General features: G+C 47.9%; 1 protein-coding gene across 2 annotated transcripts; it reads right to left on the reverse strand.

Moving 5' to 3' along the window:
• Positions 1-1942: 1942 nt before the first annotated feature.
• LOC104489631 (rab GTPase-activating protein 1-like) lies at positions 1943-11010 on the reverse strand. 2 transcript variants are annotated; one of them, XM_010131810.1, is made up of 7 exons: positions 10972-11010; positions 8008-8118; positions 5952-6056; positions 4863-4946; positions 4293-4364; positions 2742-2939; positions 1943-2389 (listed from the first exon to the last, which is right to left on the reverse strand). In XM_010131810.1, the coding sequence occupies exons 1-7, from the start codon at positions 11008-11010 to the stop codon at positions 2234-2236; spliced, it is 765 nt and encodes a 254-aa protein (XP_010130112.1). In that variant the 3' UTR covers positions 1943-2233. The 2 variants fall into 2 exon arrangements, with proteins under 2 accessions (XP_010130112.1, XP_010130113.1); XM_010131811.1 differs by lacking the exon at positions 10972-11010 and adding an exon at positions 10280-10381.
• Positions 11011-12681: the final 1671 nt, after the last annotated feature.

Consider the following 12681-nt stretch of genomic DNA (forward strand, 5'->3'; position numbering starts at 1 on the left):
CTCTTGGGAGAAGACTAACAAGTCGGGGGAGAATCCACCCACATTTTTTTGTTTTGTTTTCAATCATTTCCAGTAAGTGCCACAAGCAGGAGAGGGGACGACTGTACCACAGGGAGCACGAGAGGTGCGGTCTTTCCTCAGCAGCAAGCCACTCAGCGAATCACGGGCTCACCCTTTGCTTTTAATTATTATTACGGCATTTTTCCACTCAAGGTTTGAATCCACTTCTGAGTCTGATTTAAGATAAATGAGAAATTTGCACGCTTGTCCAACCATCAGCGTTGCTCAGGGCACAGCACTCTCACGTTTAACAGTCAGGAATTCTGAAATGCCGCTTCACATTTATTAGGCAGTACGTTTGAAGCGGAACTGGTAAGAGGTGACTAACGCTGCGCTTAGACAGTCAAGGGAATGGAAACGTTTATGCAAGTACTATTAGCAAGAAAGTGACCAGGAAAGAAGGTCTTTGTTAGTACTTGTAAAAGAAATTCCTTCTTCTTTTTCCCCCCCCACTGTATGAATACTTTCAGATAATCACTGTTCTTGCAGGTCCATTTCAAAATACTACATTTTTTTAACACCTTACTCTTAGAAGAGAGAATTTTGCGGCAGGACAGCTGCGTCAGGAGAGTGACTGTATTTTCATCTCTACTTCAAACTCCTGACTGCCTCCCAGAATCACTCCTTCGGCACAGGTGGCATTACGTTTGTACTACCCTGTTTAAAGTAATCCACAATTATTCTGGACCACAGAGCGCAGGATGGGTATCATTAAATTTTATTGTACAAAACGGACAAGAAATGGCATTCCTTAGAATTAAAAAAAAAGGAACAAAACAGAACTAATGTCCCTGGAACAATTTTGTAAATGGAACGATTAACACACAACCTTTAGTCCAGCAATTATATTCACCTGCGAGACCACCTTTAGACATGACAGGTATAATTAAAAAAATAATCCTTCAGTTCAAGCAATAGCTTAATTTTCCACGAAATAAGTATTTCTATAAACACTTTACGTTTAGTCAAAACAAATGCTTTTGGATTTTCTTACTTTTAGAGATATAAAACAACCAGGCAGGTTTGGGAATCATCAGAGAAGTCTGCCCCATGGGAAGGTCTTGGCTTTGTATTTCGCTTGGAAATGTTTGGGTGTATAGAAATACGTAACCCCAAATGTAGCATTTCCTAAGCAAATACTTCTGGCAAACAGCTCTTGCCTCTGTGATGTTTTATTCATCAGTGCAGCACAAGCGTTTTGGGTTTTTTTCAGTTGATGCCTCATTTCTGTGTCAAATTCAGGCTTTGACTATAGACCTAGGGAAAGGTTTTCCTGACTTTTATTCATAAAACCTACCCTTTATTGCACAGGATTTACAAAACATTGAAACCATGCAAGGTCTTCACTCTGCTTCTCAGCAAAAGCATCAAACAAAGGTTGGCGAGGTTTCCCTTTATCCCAGTGGAAGGAATTATTATTGGAATTTTTAGTATAAACATGAAATAAAAAAAGGGAACTAGGTAACTTTGTTGACTTCCAGTTCGGCTGCAAATAGCCTTTCAACAACAGTGCTACAAAGAACGGCACGACTTGCATTTCTGAGGAGAAACCCTTCAAAACTAAGTCATTACTGGGGAAGCTCATAAACGATTGTGCCACGAGAGCACAGCACTACCTCTGCTATTGCCTAAGCTTTACAAAAAGTGCTTCTCTGCAGGACGCAGTCACTGCGGTACATTTCTGAGGCGGCCCCGGGGCATCGGTTGTCCCCGACACCCGCACACACACACTAGTACTTACTACACTGTGCTTTCTACGGAGAGATTACGCTTCAGGACTTTGTATTTCCCATTCTTTCTCTTCCTCCAGAAGAAGAAAAAACCTTCTATGCAAGATAAAAATAATTTTGAATAATTAGTCATGTATTAAAGACCTAGTTTTGAAGTATTTATTTAACATCTAGTCATATAAAATAAAGTGTAAAAGTATGAAGGTATCAGAACGTGGCTTTCAGCAAGGCAGTTTGGGAAGTAAGAATTCAACACAAACCAGGAATTACTTTTCCCCCATTTGGAAAGGGTCACACCAGAATGGATGAAAAACACCAAAGAATTTCACTTCAAGCCTGCGCCCCTGCCTTTTGTCCTGTCCCCCAGAGGAGAGGCCACCGGCAGGCCCCTCCAGGGCTCCCGCGGTGGTGGTCTTTGTGCTCTTGCAGCGGCTCTGGCTGGACTATGTGCTGCCCTCGCGGGGTGGCAGGTAGGGCTGAGGCGGCTGCGGCGGCTGCGTGCCCGCGGCCGTTTTGATAGAGTTCAGCGTTTTGCTAAACCAAGAGTTTTTGGCAGCTTGGATTTCGTTCATAAGGGCTCCTCTCTGGTGTTCCAGCTCCTACGAAAGCAGAATGTCAGAACGGACCCAAACCCAATGAATTTACAAAAAAGCATTCTCAAACCCAGTCCCTGCAATCCAGCACTTTCCTCGCAACCTCTCAGGCACTGGGGAGAGAAGACAGACTGACCCTGTGGCAACAGCAGGAGATATTTAAATGTACAAATAAAAACCTCTTTTCTTTTCTTTGTCTTTTTTTGGTTTTTTAAGACAGGAGATTGTTCTGGACATTCACAGGTGTACAGCAGCACAGGTACATGCTCCTTTTTAGAACAATTTTTTACAGGATTCTGAATTATTCTGGACTGAGCACAGTGAGGAGCCTGCCCTGGTGTACTTGGATTCCACATACCTGAATTTTGCACTTGGCTTCCACAAGCTGCAGTTTGGTCTGTGCGAGTTCCAGCTCCATCTCTCTCAGCTGCTTCTTCAGCGCATCCTTCTCATCATCTGTCTCTATGCCTTTATTCTCCATGCTTACCGCAGGCAGCTTCAGTGCCCCCTCCTTGCTGAAAATCTCACTGCAGTGTTTGCAGGCCATCACTTTACCCTGCAACACCCAGAAAGCTCGTTTTTAATCCATGGGACGGGAGCTGCTGTGATTCCTGCAAAAGCTGTTTTATGTTAGACTGGTTCAGTCAGTAATCTTGAGCCGTCTAGTACTGCAGCTTTCATGGAAAGGATTTGAGAAGTTCATGAACAATCTCCAGGATGTAGGAACCAGTATAAAAATTCCTAGAATCTACTTAGCATGCTCTAAGGACACAAACTTTGTCCCTAGATTAGAAAGACTCAAGCCCTCTTGCTACCAAAGCTTTGTAATATTTTGCAGTATTTATGCCAGCACAATTCAGCAGAGTAAATTACGCTCAAGGGACTTTTTGTCTTCCATAAAAGCACTTGACCAAATTAATACAGATTGTGATATTTTCAAGAGCGCCAGGCAGCTCTTCCAGGTTTCCAGAAGGCAGCGAGCAGCCTGCGCTCACCGCGAGGGCCAGGACTGGCCTCTCGGTTCTTGTTCGGGATCACCCTTTTTGCCACATGCCTGACACACAACAGGCGGGTTCTCCTGCTACCTGGGGAGGTGAACCAGTCGTGGCCGGCGATGTGGCTCAGCTGGCCTGGCTCGCACAGACTAAAATGGGATATTGAGCTCCTTCAGCAGATTATAGGAACATGGGATTAAATTTTTAAAATAATTTCGGTTTTTTAATCAGTAACATTAAAAAGTCACCAAAAGCAAGAAATCAGGTTCAGCTCGAGTGTTTGTTAAAGAAACAACTAGAAGCTACAGCAGAGGGAAAGCAATTCTGCCTGCTCAGGAGTGACAAAGCCGAGGGATGGAATTGTCACCTGACTGGGGAATGGTTACGGCTAGAGCACGTGTTCCTGGTAAGGGGGTTTAGAGAAGGGACATGAACCGCCGTGGAAACTCTGGGCATGGCCCAACTGTGCCAAATACTTAAACCAGCTCTGCTTAAATTACAGAAACCCAAACAATAACCATGGTTCAGTTCAGCCTAGTCCGACCCCTCCACTGTGCGCACTGGAGAAGCAGCACATTCTCTAGAGAGCCTTTTCCCCCCATTTAATTAAAACATCCAAGTGAGGACTGTCTCTACATTTTTTTGCTAGAAGTATACATTTCAACAGGAAAAAGCCAAGGACTGCATGCACTTCACTTTGAGAGTGCCACCCTGTCTGACACAAAATAAAGACCCATGAACGGAATAACCCCTTTCACTGTTCACACCCACGGGAAGGGCGCGTGGGGCCATCAGGGCGGCTGGGCGGACACCTCTGGTGGTAGACTAACCCCCAGTAACATTTTTTTCTGTATCACTGGCATTTAGCAACACCCGCGTTAGAGACATCCTGCATGTAGAGGCATCATTCTCACCTTCACAACTTCCAGTTCATCTTTGCTGGCGGCTTGTTGTTTTTCTAGCCTGGTACTCAGCTGGGAGCAAATCTGGAGCAGAGAAAGCAGTCTCTTAGCTGAGGTTTACTACACTGAAACATAACCTGTGCTTTGTAACGGCGATTTCTGTTAGGGCCAACCTTTCTTAAATTCTGCCTTGCTCAGGTAAATGAGTAGAACAAATCCTCTGCTGCTGCTATGAGAGTGAAAAAAGCGGCAGTATTCAACACAGAACCTGAACACGGGGACCGGAACGTTTTATGGGTTAACTGGTTTATGCTGTTCATACTGCATTACGTCCCGGAGCAGAGCAGCGTTCACCCCGCAGCACTGAGATCAGCTGAAAGACAGGTTATTCCTGATCCCCTAAATGATGAGACTATCGGGAAAACCGCAGAAAGATTCGTGACAAAGTACAACGCTTGCTCTCCGAAAGCCTGAAATGCAGCCTATCTTATGTAAAGGCTGAGATCTGCAAGTCTGAAAATTCAGCTCTGGGCACAGGTTGAAAAAGGAAACAGGAGGAAGCGTCTCTAGTATAAACAGTACCTGTTTATACTCTGCAATAATGGCTGTGGTTTTCTTGATCTCCGATTCTGCCTTCTCTAGCTGCTTCCTGAAGACTTCCTTCAGCTAGGAACGGAAGGAGGGATGTTACACAGCACACTGACAGAAGCTCTCAAAACGCGCCACCGGATTGTCCTCTCCACGTCTTGTCGTGTCCGCAACGGTCCTACGGCTTCTCCTCACCCCGTCCCGGTGTGCCCGGCGAGGACCTGCCTTACTCAGTTCACAAACACGCGTGTGCAGTTACACACACAAAGCCTGCGCTGTAACGCAGCGTGTCCCTCTCGGGAATTCTGCGGGGTCGTCCTCTGCGTTAAATGGGGTACGGCACGATCTGCAGAACACAAACCAACTCGGTCCCCCCCTTTCCGAACCACTACACTTCGAGAGCCCTTTCAGTAAGGAAACGGCCTCCACTGCCTGGTTTACAGCAGAGGGAGAACTCGCGACCTCTGTTCACAGAGACACAAACACCGACTGTTCGACTGCTGCAGTCACTGCCGTCGAGTGGAAGAATGAAACCCAGCGTCTCGCTTCTGAAACACCCTTCTGCATGTGTCAGTACTCTGCACGTGAAGACGTGTGGCATTAAAAAACTAAGAGTGAACGTTTTGCAGACGGGTACGAGGCCAGGCCTAGCCAGCAGAGCTCTCCCAGCCCTCAGCTCGCTCTGCTGCTGGTTCTAGCTTCAGACAGGAACGTTCACGGCACGACTTCAGTGAGCCGGCAGCTGAACCCAGGATGGCCTCCTGCGAGGCACTGCCTCCTCCAGCTCCTAGTTTAGAAAATTATACGAGGTCTGACCGCGTCTCTTTGGCTGCGATTGCCCACCACCAGTGAAAAATACCGTTATGGTACCAGGAAGAGTGTGGGAAACTGGATATTCAGAGCTCCAGAGAAGGAAAACACTGGAAAACATACTTTTAAAGAAAACATTTAAGCTGGCACTGTAAATTTGCAATTGCGATCGCAGTTTGAAGATAAAATCCTTCCCGCACACATTTATGCTTTTCTGGATACCCTTTTGCTGGCATTTTCCTGCCAAATGGGAAAAACTGGAGAATGCCGTACCTGCGCAGTCTCCTCCTCCTGCTTCCGCTTCTCCTCCTCAGTCTCCACGAGCTTCTGCTTGGTCAGGAGGAGCTCCTTGTTCAACACATCTGCTTTGTCTTCAGCCTAGAATGAGCGGTGCTGCGTGAATCTGACGTGACCTGCGCCAGTACGGATGTGCAGGTGTACACACCTCAGAAGCACTGCCCAGCCAGCTTGCAGCGCTGCCTCTCCCTGCCCTATTTTTTCTATAAAATTATATACAATTCCCTTTGCAAGTAGCTGTTTTCTCAGTCATTCCACTGCGTTTCAGCACCTGTGCAAAAGGATCCTTTTGCCAGATGTTAACCTATGCCCAGTAAGCAGAGATACTGTGTCCTAAACCGAACCTCACACAAACCATGACGTGAGGAATATTTTTGTTGGGAACAGTATTAATGTAAGTGAGGGCAGAGTGGTTTAGGCCCTGCGTCGCTTCAGGTAGCTCATTCCATTTTTGCATTTGTAAGTGGGGAAACCTGGTATTTCTCAGTGTCTGGGTATATTCTGGTGACCTCCCCAGCGGGAGATACCAGCTGCATCCCACCACGCCTGTTCAGTAACGACAACAGGCAAGGGCTGTGCTCAGAGAACACCGGTGACAATACCAGCGGGGAAACGGCACCATGAGCAACAAGTAACAGCAACAGAACTTGTCTCCTGAGCTGCGGTTTGGTTTTCTACCACTGCCGGTGGTATTAGCTTGTCCATCTGCCCCAATGTTAATTATTAACGAGGGTGTTAGTGGCGATTGTGGGTAGCAGGAGCAGCAGGGCCACGACTGAAGACATCCCTGTGTTGCTTAGTGTCTGTGTGGCTGTATGGTAGAAAGGAAAACAAGCACTGGAAGAACGATTCAAAAAACTGACAAGACTGACGTATTGGCACGAAAGAACTCGGGGATGACGGGGATATTTTTAATGAAAAACCTGTTTAAGAAGAAACTACAAATCTTTCCTCCTGCTCTGTGTTCACGCTGGGTTCTCCGAGCAGGTGCAGTGGGGTACAGTATGCAGCACAAAGCTCTTCTTTCAGGGCCAGTGAACTGAGGCGGGACGTGGGACAACGCCACAGAGCCACTCTTGTCTACACAAAGACGGCTAAACACAGGAGAGCCGAGGGTGGGATGGGCAAAGGTATGCGCTTGGCAGCCACGTCATGATACTTGAGGAAGAAGAGGCCTGGGTAGCAGCAGCCACCAAGCTGCTTTACACAGAGCTGCTCTGGAGGAGACCGGGCACCTCACGCACTGCTGCTGGCCTTCAGCCCTCGCCATCATGCGGAGCGCTGGCTCACCAGGACAGTCTAGATTTTTCGAATCATGTGGCTCCACATCAGCAGAGCCCGACTGTCACGGACCTGCCTAAGAGAAATACCCATTGCATAACTGTGGTCACGGATGTTTACAAGTCAGGGCTTAGAGAAAGCCAGATAACTACGGGAAATCAAACTGGGAGGCCCTTGCAGGAAGAGATTTAAACATTACAAAGGGCACTACAGCCCTCCTGGAGCAAGGGACTAATCACAGGTGTGGTGGAGCAGGGCTGCCTGCACTCAGTACCTTAATAACAGCTGTTACAGCATTTATCAACATCAAACACTCCCGAAGAGGAGGGTCCAATGCGTAGCCGTCCTCCGACAGTCATCTCTGAGATAAAGGGCTCTGAATGCTGTTGCCCTCCACCTTCCGGACTTCACAGGAAACAAAAGCAGTTATCAAAGCACACCTGGGAGGCCTGCTCGCTCTGGTGCTGTGCCACTTCATTATCTCTGCACCTTGTTGGCTGTGCTAAAACTGCTGTGAAAAACAGCGTAAGGTGGCAGACATTCCGCAAGGCAACTTCCCCTGAAATGAGCCTTCTGAGGAGCACGTGAAACCTTTCTCAAGTAAACGTTCACTCTTTGCTCTCTGCCTAAACATTATGGCTTAAACAACCCACGACAGAGGAGGTGCGGTCAGCGATGGCAAGTGCTCATGCCTTCACCTGAGCACAGAGCAGGTCCACGCCTGAGCTGGAACCATCTCTGTTAGCGTTACCTGGTCCAGGTCATTCCGTAAGGCGATTTTGCTGGTTACAAGCTCATGGGCAAGGTCGTCATTCTCCTGCTCCAGCCTCATGCTTGCTTCTTGGAGCCTGCGGTTCTCCCTCTGCAGAAAGAAAGGAACACCAGAAAGAGACATTAATCCTCATCAACATCAAAGAGCGACAGGCGAGTCTGCTGTGCACGTAGAACACTGAGAAGGCGAGAGTGCACACGGAGCCAGGACCGCTGCTCCGGGAAACAACAGTGAACAAAGCCAGCAGTGCGAATGCAGCGACGCCACCTGGGCCCCCGCGGCTGTGTCTGTGTCGCAGGAGTGACACACTGACTGCAGGGTTTCTCTGTCAAAACACGCACAGCCCTTTCCACAAAAGCACGTGGTTTCTGCTTGCTCATCATCAGAAGAAATTAGGCAGATAAAATCCCACCCGCAGCAGTGAACAGGGCCCCGTTAATGGACACTCAATAACGTTTCCAAGCAGAAGCAGAAAGCTGACCTGTGCCACTCCCTGTGGGACCAGTGAAGAACAGCATTCAGCAGGGGACTCCCTACGGCTCTGTATCACCACGTGTCACCGTTTGTGACAACAGTGCATGTTTTACAGGACATCTGCTGAGAATGCAGTGCCAGCTGGGGAGGGGACCGTGCTCCCTGAGCACAGGCCTGGAACTCCGGCAGTGGGCAAAGCACGGCAGCACGGAACAGAACCTGGAGACTGCTGGCCCTGCGCTCCCTACCCGCGTGCACGGGCAGACAGAGCTACGTAGGGCAGTAACCAGAGAAGGCAAGCGCACAGAAGAAGGATGAACAGGAGTGATGCACGGTTTTTAAAAAGCAGTGTCTGTGACTGTTCTTCTAGGGCTGAGAAACAGAATCGTATTCCAAAGGTGCCTGTGGGTCAGTGGACTTCCAGGAGCCCACATCAAATGCACACCTTCATCTCCAGAAGAACACAGCCAGGTGGCACGGACAGAGGTGCCCTCCTCAGACAGATTTTAAGACGAGAAAAAGCAATGCTGGCCTCCAGTCACACAGTGACCGTGCACCTCTTACCAAAAGACTGCAAGGGGCATCGTGCGCTATGGAGAAGTACCAAGTTCATACGGAAACTCATAGGTGGAGGAAAAATAACCCACACGGTGAGATTTCCGAAAGGACCTGTGCTCACTTGGAAAGTAAGTTATGTGCTCCAAGAAAAAACAAGAGAAGCTAATCGATATCAGCACTTAAGACAGCAAAAAAGTCCCAGGAGTTTCTCAGTGACTGCTCTCCCGCAAAATGTAAATATCCTTTCTTTGCCTAAGCACCTCATTCACCTCTCGCCGCTTCCTCCCACTCTCCAGCTATGCTCAGGTATTTTCCTCTTTCAAAACTCACCACTGTGAAACTGCAACTTTCATTTCTGTTGGAAGGAGACTTTCAAGGCCTGTCTGAAAGAAAAGAGGGCAGCTGCAGCTCTGAGGGGATGCTGGAACAGGTCTCTTCGGGGCGGGAGCTTCCCCTCTGGCAGGAAGCAGAAGCTCGGTAAACACTCTCTCCTTACTGTGACCCTATTGTGCAACTCGACTCACTGCCCTGTACAGGAAAGCAAGTTCCTTCCCTTTCCAAAAGATCACTCTCAAAATAACTTGTTACGGGCACTGTAAGTAAAATACTTTTGTTTTACCGCTGTTAAAATAACCACTGCTAGAAGACCATCACTCTGGGGATCTTTCCTCTTTTAACTGCACTGTATTCTGTTAGGGACTGCGAAGTTTTCAAAGAAAAATTCTTCTGTAAGGACAATACACACTTCAAAGTGTAAAGCCAAACTGCAGTCAATAATCATCATTGTAACAAGGCTCCGATGTGTCTTTATTTCTGTATTTTGCTCAGACCATCTTAGAAATGTTCGTTTTTATAGACACAGCTTGGCCAGCCAGCCGTTGTCAGACAGCGACTTGAGTTCACCGGGCCCAGCTCGGGACGGTACTGGTGCCGGTGCTGCAGCACCAGGACCTTCTCAGAGGGACGCCGTTCAGAGGGGGAGATCTGCAAACCCTTAAGATTTCCACAGATCACCCGGGAAGAAGTTTGCTTTACAGTTTTGCTACGCTTTTGCAAAAGCTTCAGTGTCCGCAAAGCAAGCCGCACAACGTGAAGTTGGAAGTTCCCGCGTTCCATTCGCAGACGAGTGGGTGCACAAGCTACGTGGCTGGAAATGCGCTATCCTCCTCTTAAACCAGAAGGCACACGGCATGTGGCGAGTAAGTTAAAGATCTCTTACCTTGGGCGTCCAGGCAATAGCTAAGAGGTGGTTTTATCTCGGTCACCACACTTTTAGTTCCCAGCTGAAAGTCTCTTACAGAGCCACACTGACTCTTCCTCCACACAGGGCAGTGTGCGCGATTAGATGGTTTGTCTTTTCCAGCTCCTCCCCCCAGATCTAGCAGTGAAAAACTGCCTCCTTCCTCAGGAGGAAACTCTTAATCTGCTTAAGCCTAAATAAAACCTAACGTTACACAGCGGAGACAAATACAGCAAACAGCGCTCGTCCTGTGTAGCAAACTAGTTTCAACGGCTCTGAAGCATTTACAGGGCTTTAGGAAACACTGTTCGCAGCGGCACAGAGTTCAACAGATGGAGACGGTTCGTTACAGCAGGACTCGCATCACAGAGAGCGTTTTGTAACCTGCCATAAGCCAGCTCGTCAGACCTGCTGGCTGTCCCGGGCGTAACCAGGCAGCTTCCTGCCTTTTCTCTACGCACCACTAACGATTCACTGACTGTAACAATGATTTCCTTCGCTTTGGCATCGCTCCGTTTCTACAATCAGTAAAATAAGAGACTCCCCTTTCCCAAATTCCTCCTTCCAGTTACAAAAGGCAGCTGGTGAACTCTGAAGGCTTTTAAAAGGAGGATACTGCATTTCCAAAAGGGACAAACACCGCTGACACGTACAAACACAAATGAACTTACCTCCTGCAAAGTCACAGACCAAACACTGCTTTCAACCATTGGTGTAAAGACAGTGAAAACAGGATACAAAATGATTTTAATACCAACAAAGGCAGGAAAAAAAAAGTTGCTGATTCTTCAGTGGGTTTTTGTTTCTGAGTTTTAAAGAGGACAGACTCCAGCTTCCATCACACACTGGACGGGAAGAAGGGAAATTTGAAAGCAGCAGGCAAGTCTCAGCTCAGGGAGGCTGAGAAGCTGAACTCCACCCTCTGCTCCCTTCCAGCCCGCACGCACCAGGAGCAATTTCTGACAAGATTACTGGTGATGATGCATCCTCTCTGCGCTGCTACTCAAGTGGGGTGTAACGAGTCACAAAACTTGTTCAGCAATTCAGTGTCACATTTTCTGATGAGCAAACGCCCAAACCGCAGATCTTTGGGCATGGACAGATCCTCAGCAGGGGTACGGGAACCCTCATTAAAATTCACTTTTCTGGACATGAGCAAACTGAAGTCTTCGGTGAGCCCATCGGAAAGGGCTCCCAATTGCGGAGGAAAGCCCTGTGAACCTCCACCTAGAAACCCAAAAGGCTTTGACAGCAAACTCTCCAGGCAAAGCTCTCCCGGGAAGCCACACGGAGGCTGCCGGCGGTGGTTTGTGTTTGCTGTTTGTGGGCTCTGAAGCAGCATTCCCACACGTGCCCCCGCACACTTGCGCTTTCAAAAAGACACAACAAATGATACACATCAGAAGTTACCTTATGTTCTTCCTCATGATGGTTATCATCACTCTGAGTAAATACAATTAATTTTTGCTCCCACTTCGAACACACGAAAGGCTATTATGTCCCAATTACACATTTATTCAGACAACTTTTCTGTTGCACAACCAGGTCCACAGCGGAAAAGGCGTTTCTGCCCTCAGAGCAGCCCTGTGTGCACGAGCAGGGTCTGCTTGTACGGCCCCAGCCCTCCTTTGTACGGCTGTATCTGCTTTATTTTGAATCGAGAACTTCCAAGCTCAGCTCTGGCAATTTCTCATCGAGTCAACCAAAGCCCTGTTACAAGAGGTGCTCTCAAACACAGAAAAAACCCTGTAATAGGTAGAAAAATATAATCTGATCTATACTATTTTTTCTGCACATGCAACTCACTTTTCTTCCTGGCTTCTATAGGCACTTTGTAATTTATTTTAACCCAAAGTCACGACAGTCAGTGACAAACACCAATTTAGAACATATTTACTTTTGCACCTTTTAAAAATCTGACAAAACCATGAGTGATAATTTGATATAAGCAGTGGAAAATAAAGTGGAAAAAGTGTCCATAAAAAAATGCCACTGTCCTTCAATAATACTTGTGAGTACAGAAGGAAACAAACACCAAAGCCAATGGCATTCTTTAATACTGCTCTTCTGGTAAATCGAATCACAGTCAACACGTAAAATATGAGCTGGGCAGGGACTCCTTGTGGCAAGTCAGAGAGCCTGTTGCAGCACGTGAATTGAGCCTGTCAAGACAAGGCGGCTGGTGAAGCGCCGGCCAGTCCTTGCAAGGACAGCCCAGCCCTCTCCTGGAGCTCCCGGAGAACTGGGGTCCGTGGGACCGGAGGAGCGCCCTGCTTGCTGGCACAGCTGCTGGCGGCTGCTCAGCCCTGCGTCCCCACGCTCAGGGACCTGTAGGGCCCCAGTGCTGGGGAGAGGAGGGAGGGAGGGAGAGGAGGGAGGGA

This window comes from Buceros rhinoceros, unplaced genomic scaffold (genome assembly GCF_000710305.1).
Source record: "Buceros rhinoceros silvestris isolate BGI_N320 unplaced genomic scaffold, ASM71030v1 scaffold47442, whole genome shotgun sequence".
In the NCBI taxonomy this organism is placed as follows: domain Eukaryota; kingdom Metazoa; phylum Chordata; class Aves; order Bucerotiformes; family Bucerotidae; genus Buceros; species Buceros rhinoceros.

Excerpts from the sequence above, each read along its gene's own strand:
- LOC104489631 (XM_010131810.1), bottom strand. The coding sequence starts at position 11,010 with ATGGTTGAAAGCAGTGTTTGGTCTGTGACTTTGCAGGAG. Across the intron at positions 6,057-8,007 it reads TACGGAATGACCTGGACCAG|GCTGAAGACAAAGCAGATGT; the intron begins GTAACGCTAACA and ends CGCTCATTCTAG. Across the intron at positions 4,947-5,951 it reads AGGAGGAGGAGACTGCGCAG|CTGAAGGAAGTCTTCAGGAA; the intron begins GTACGGCATTCT and ends TTCCGTTCCTAG.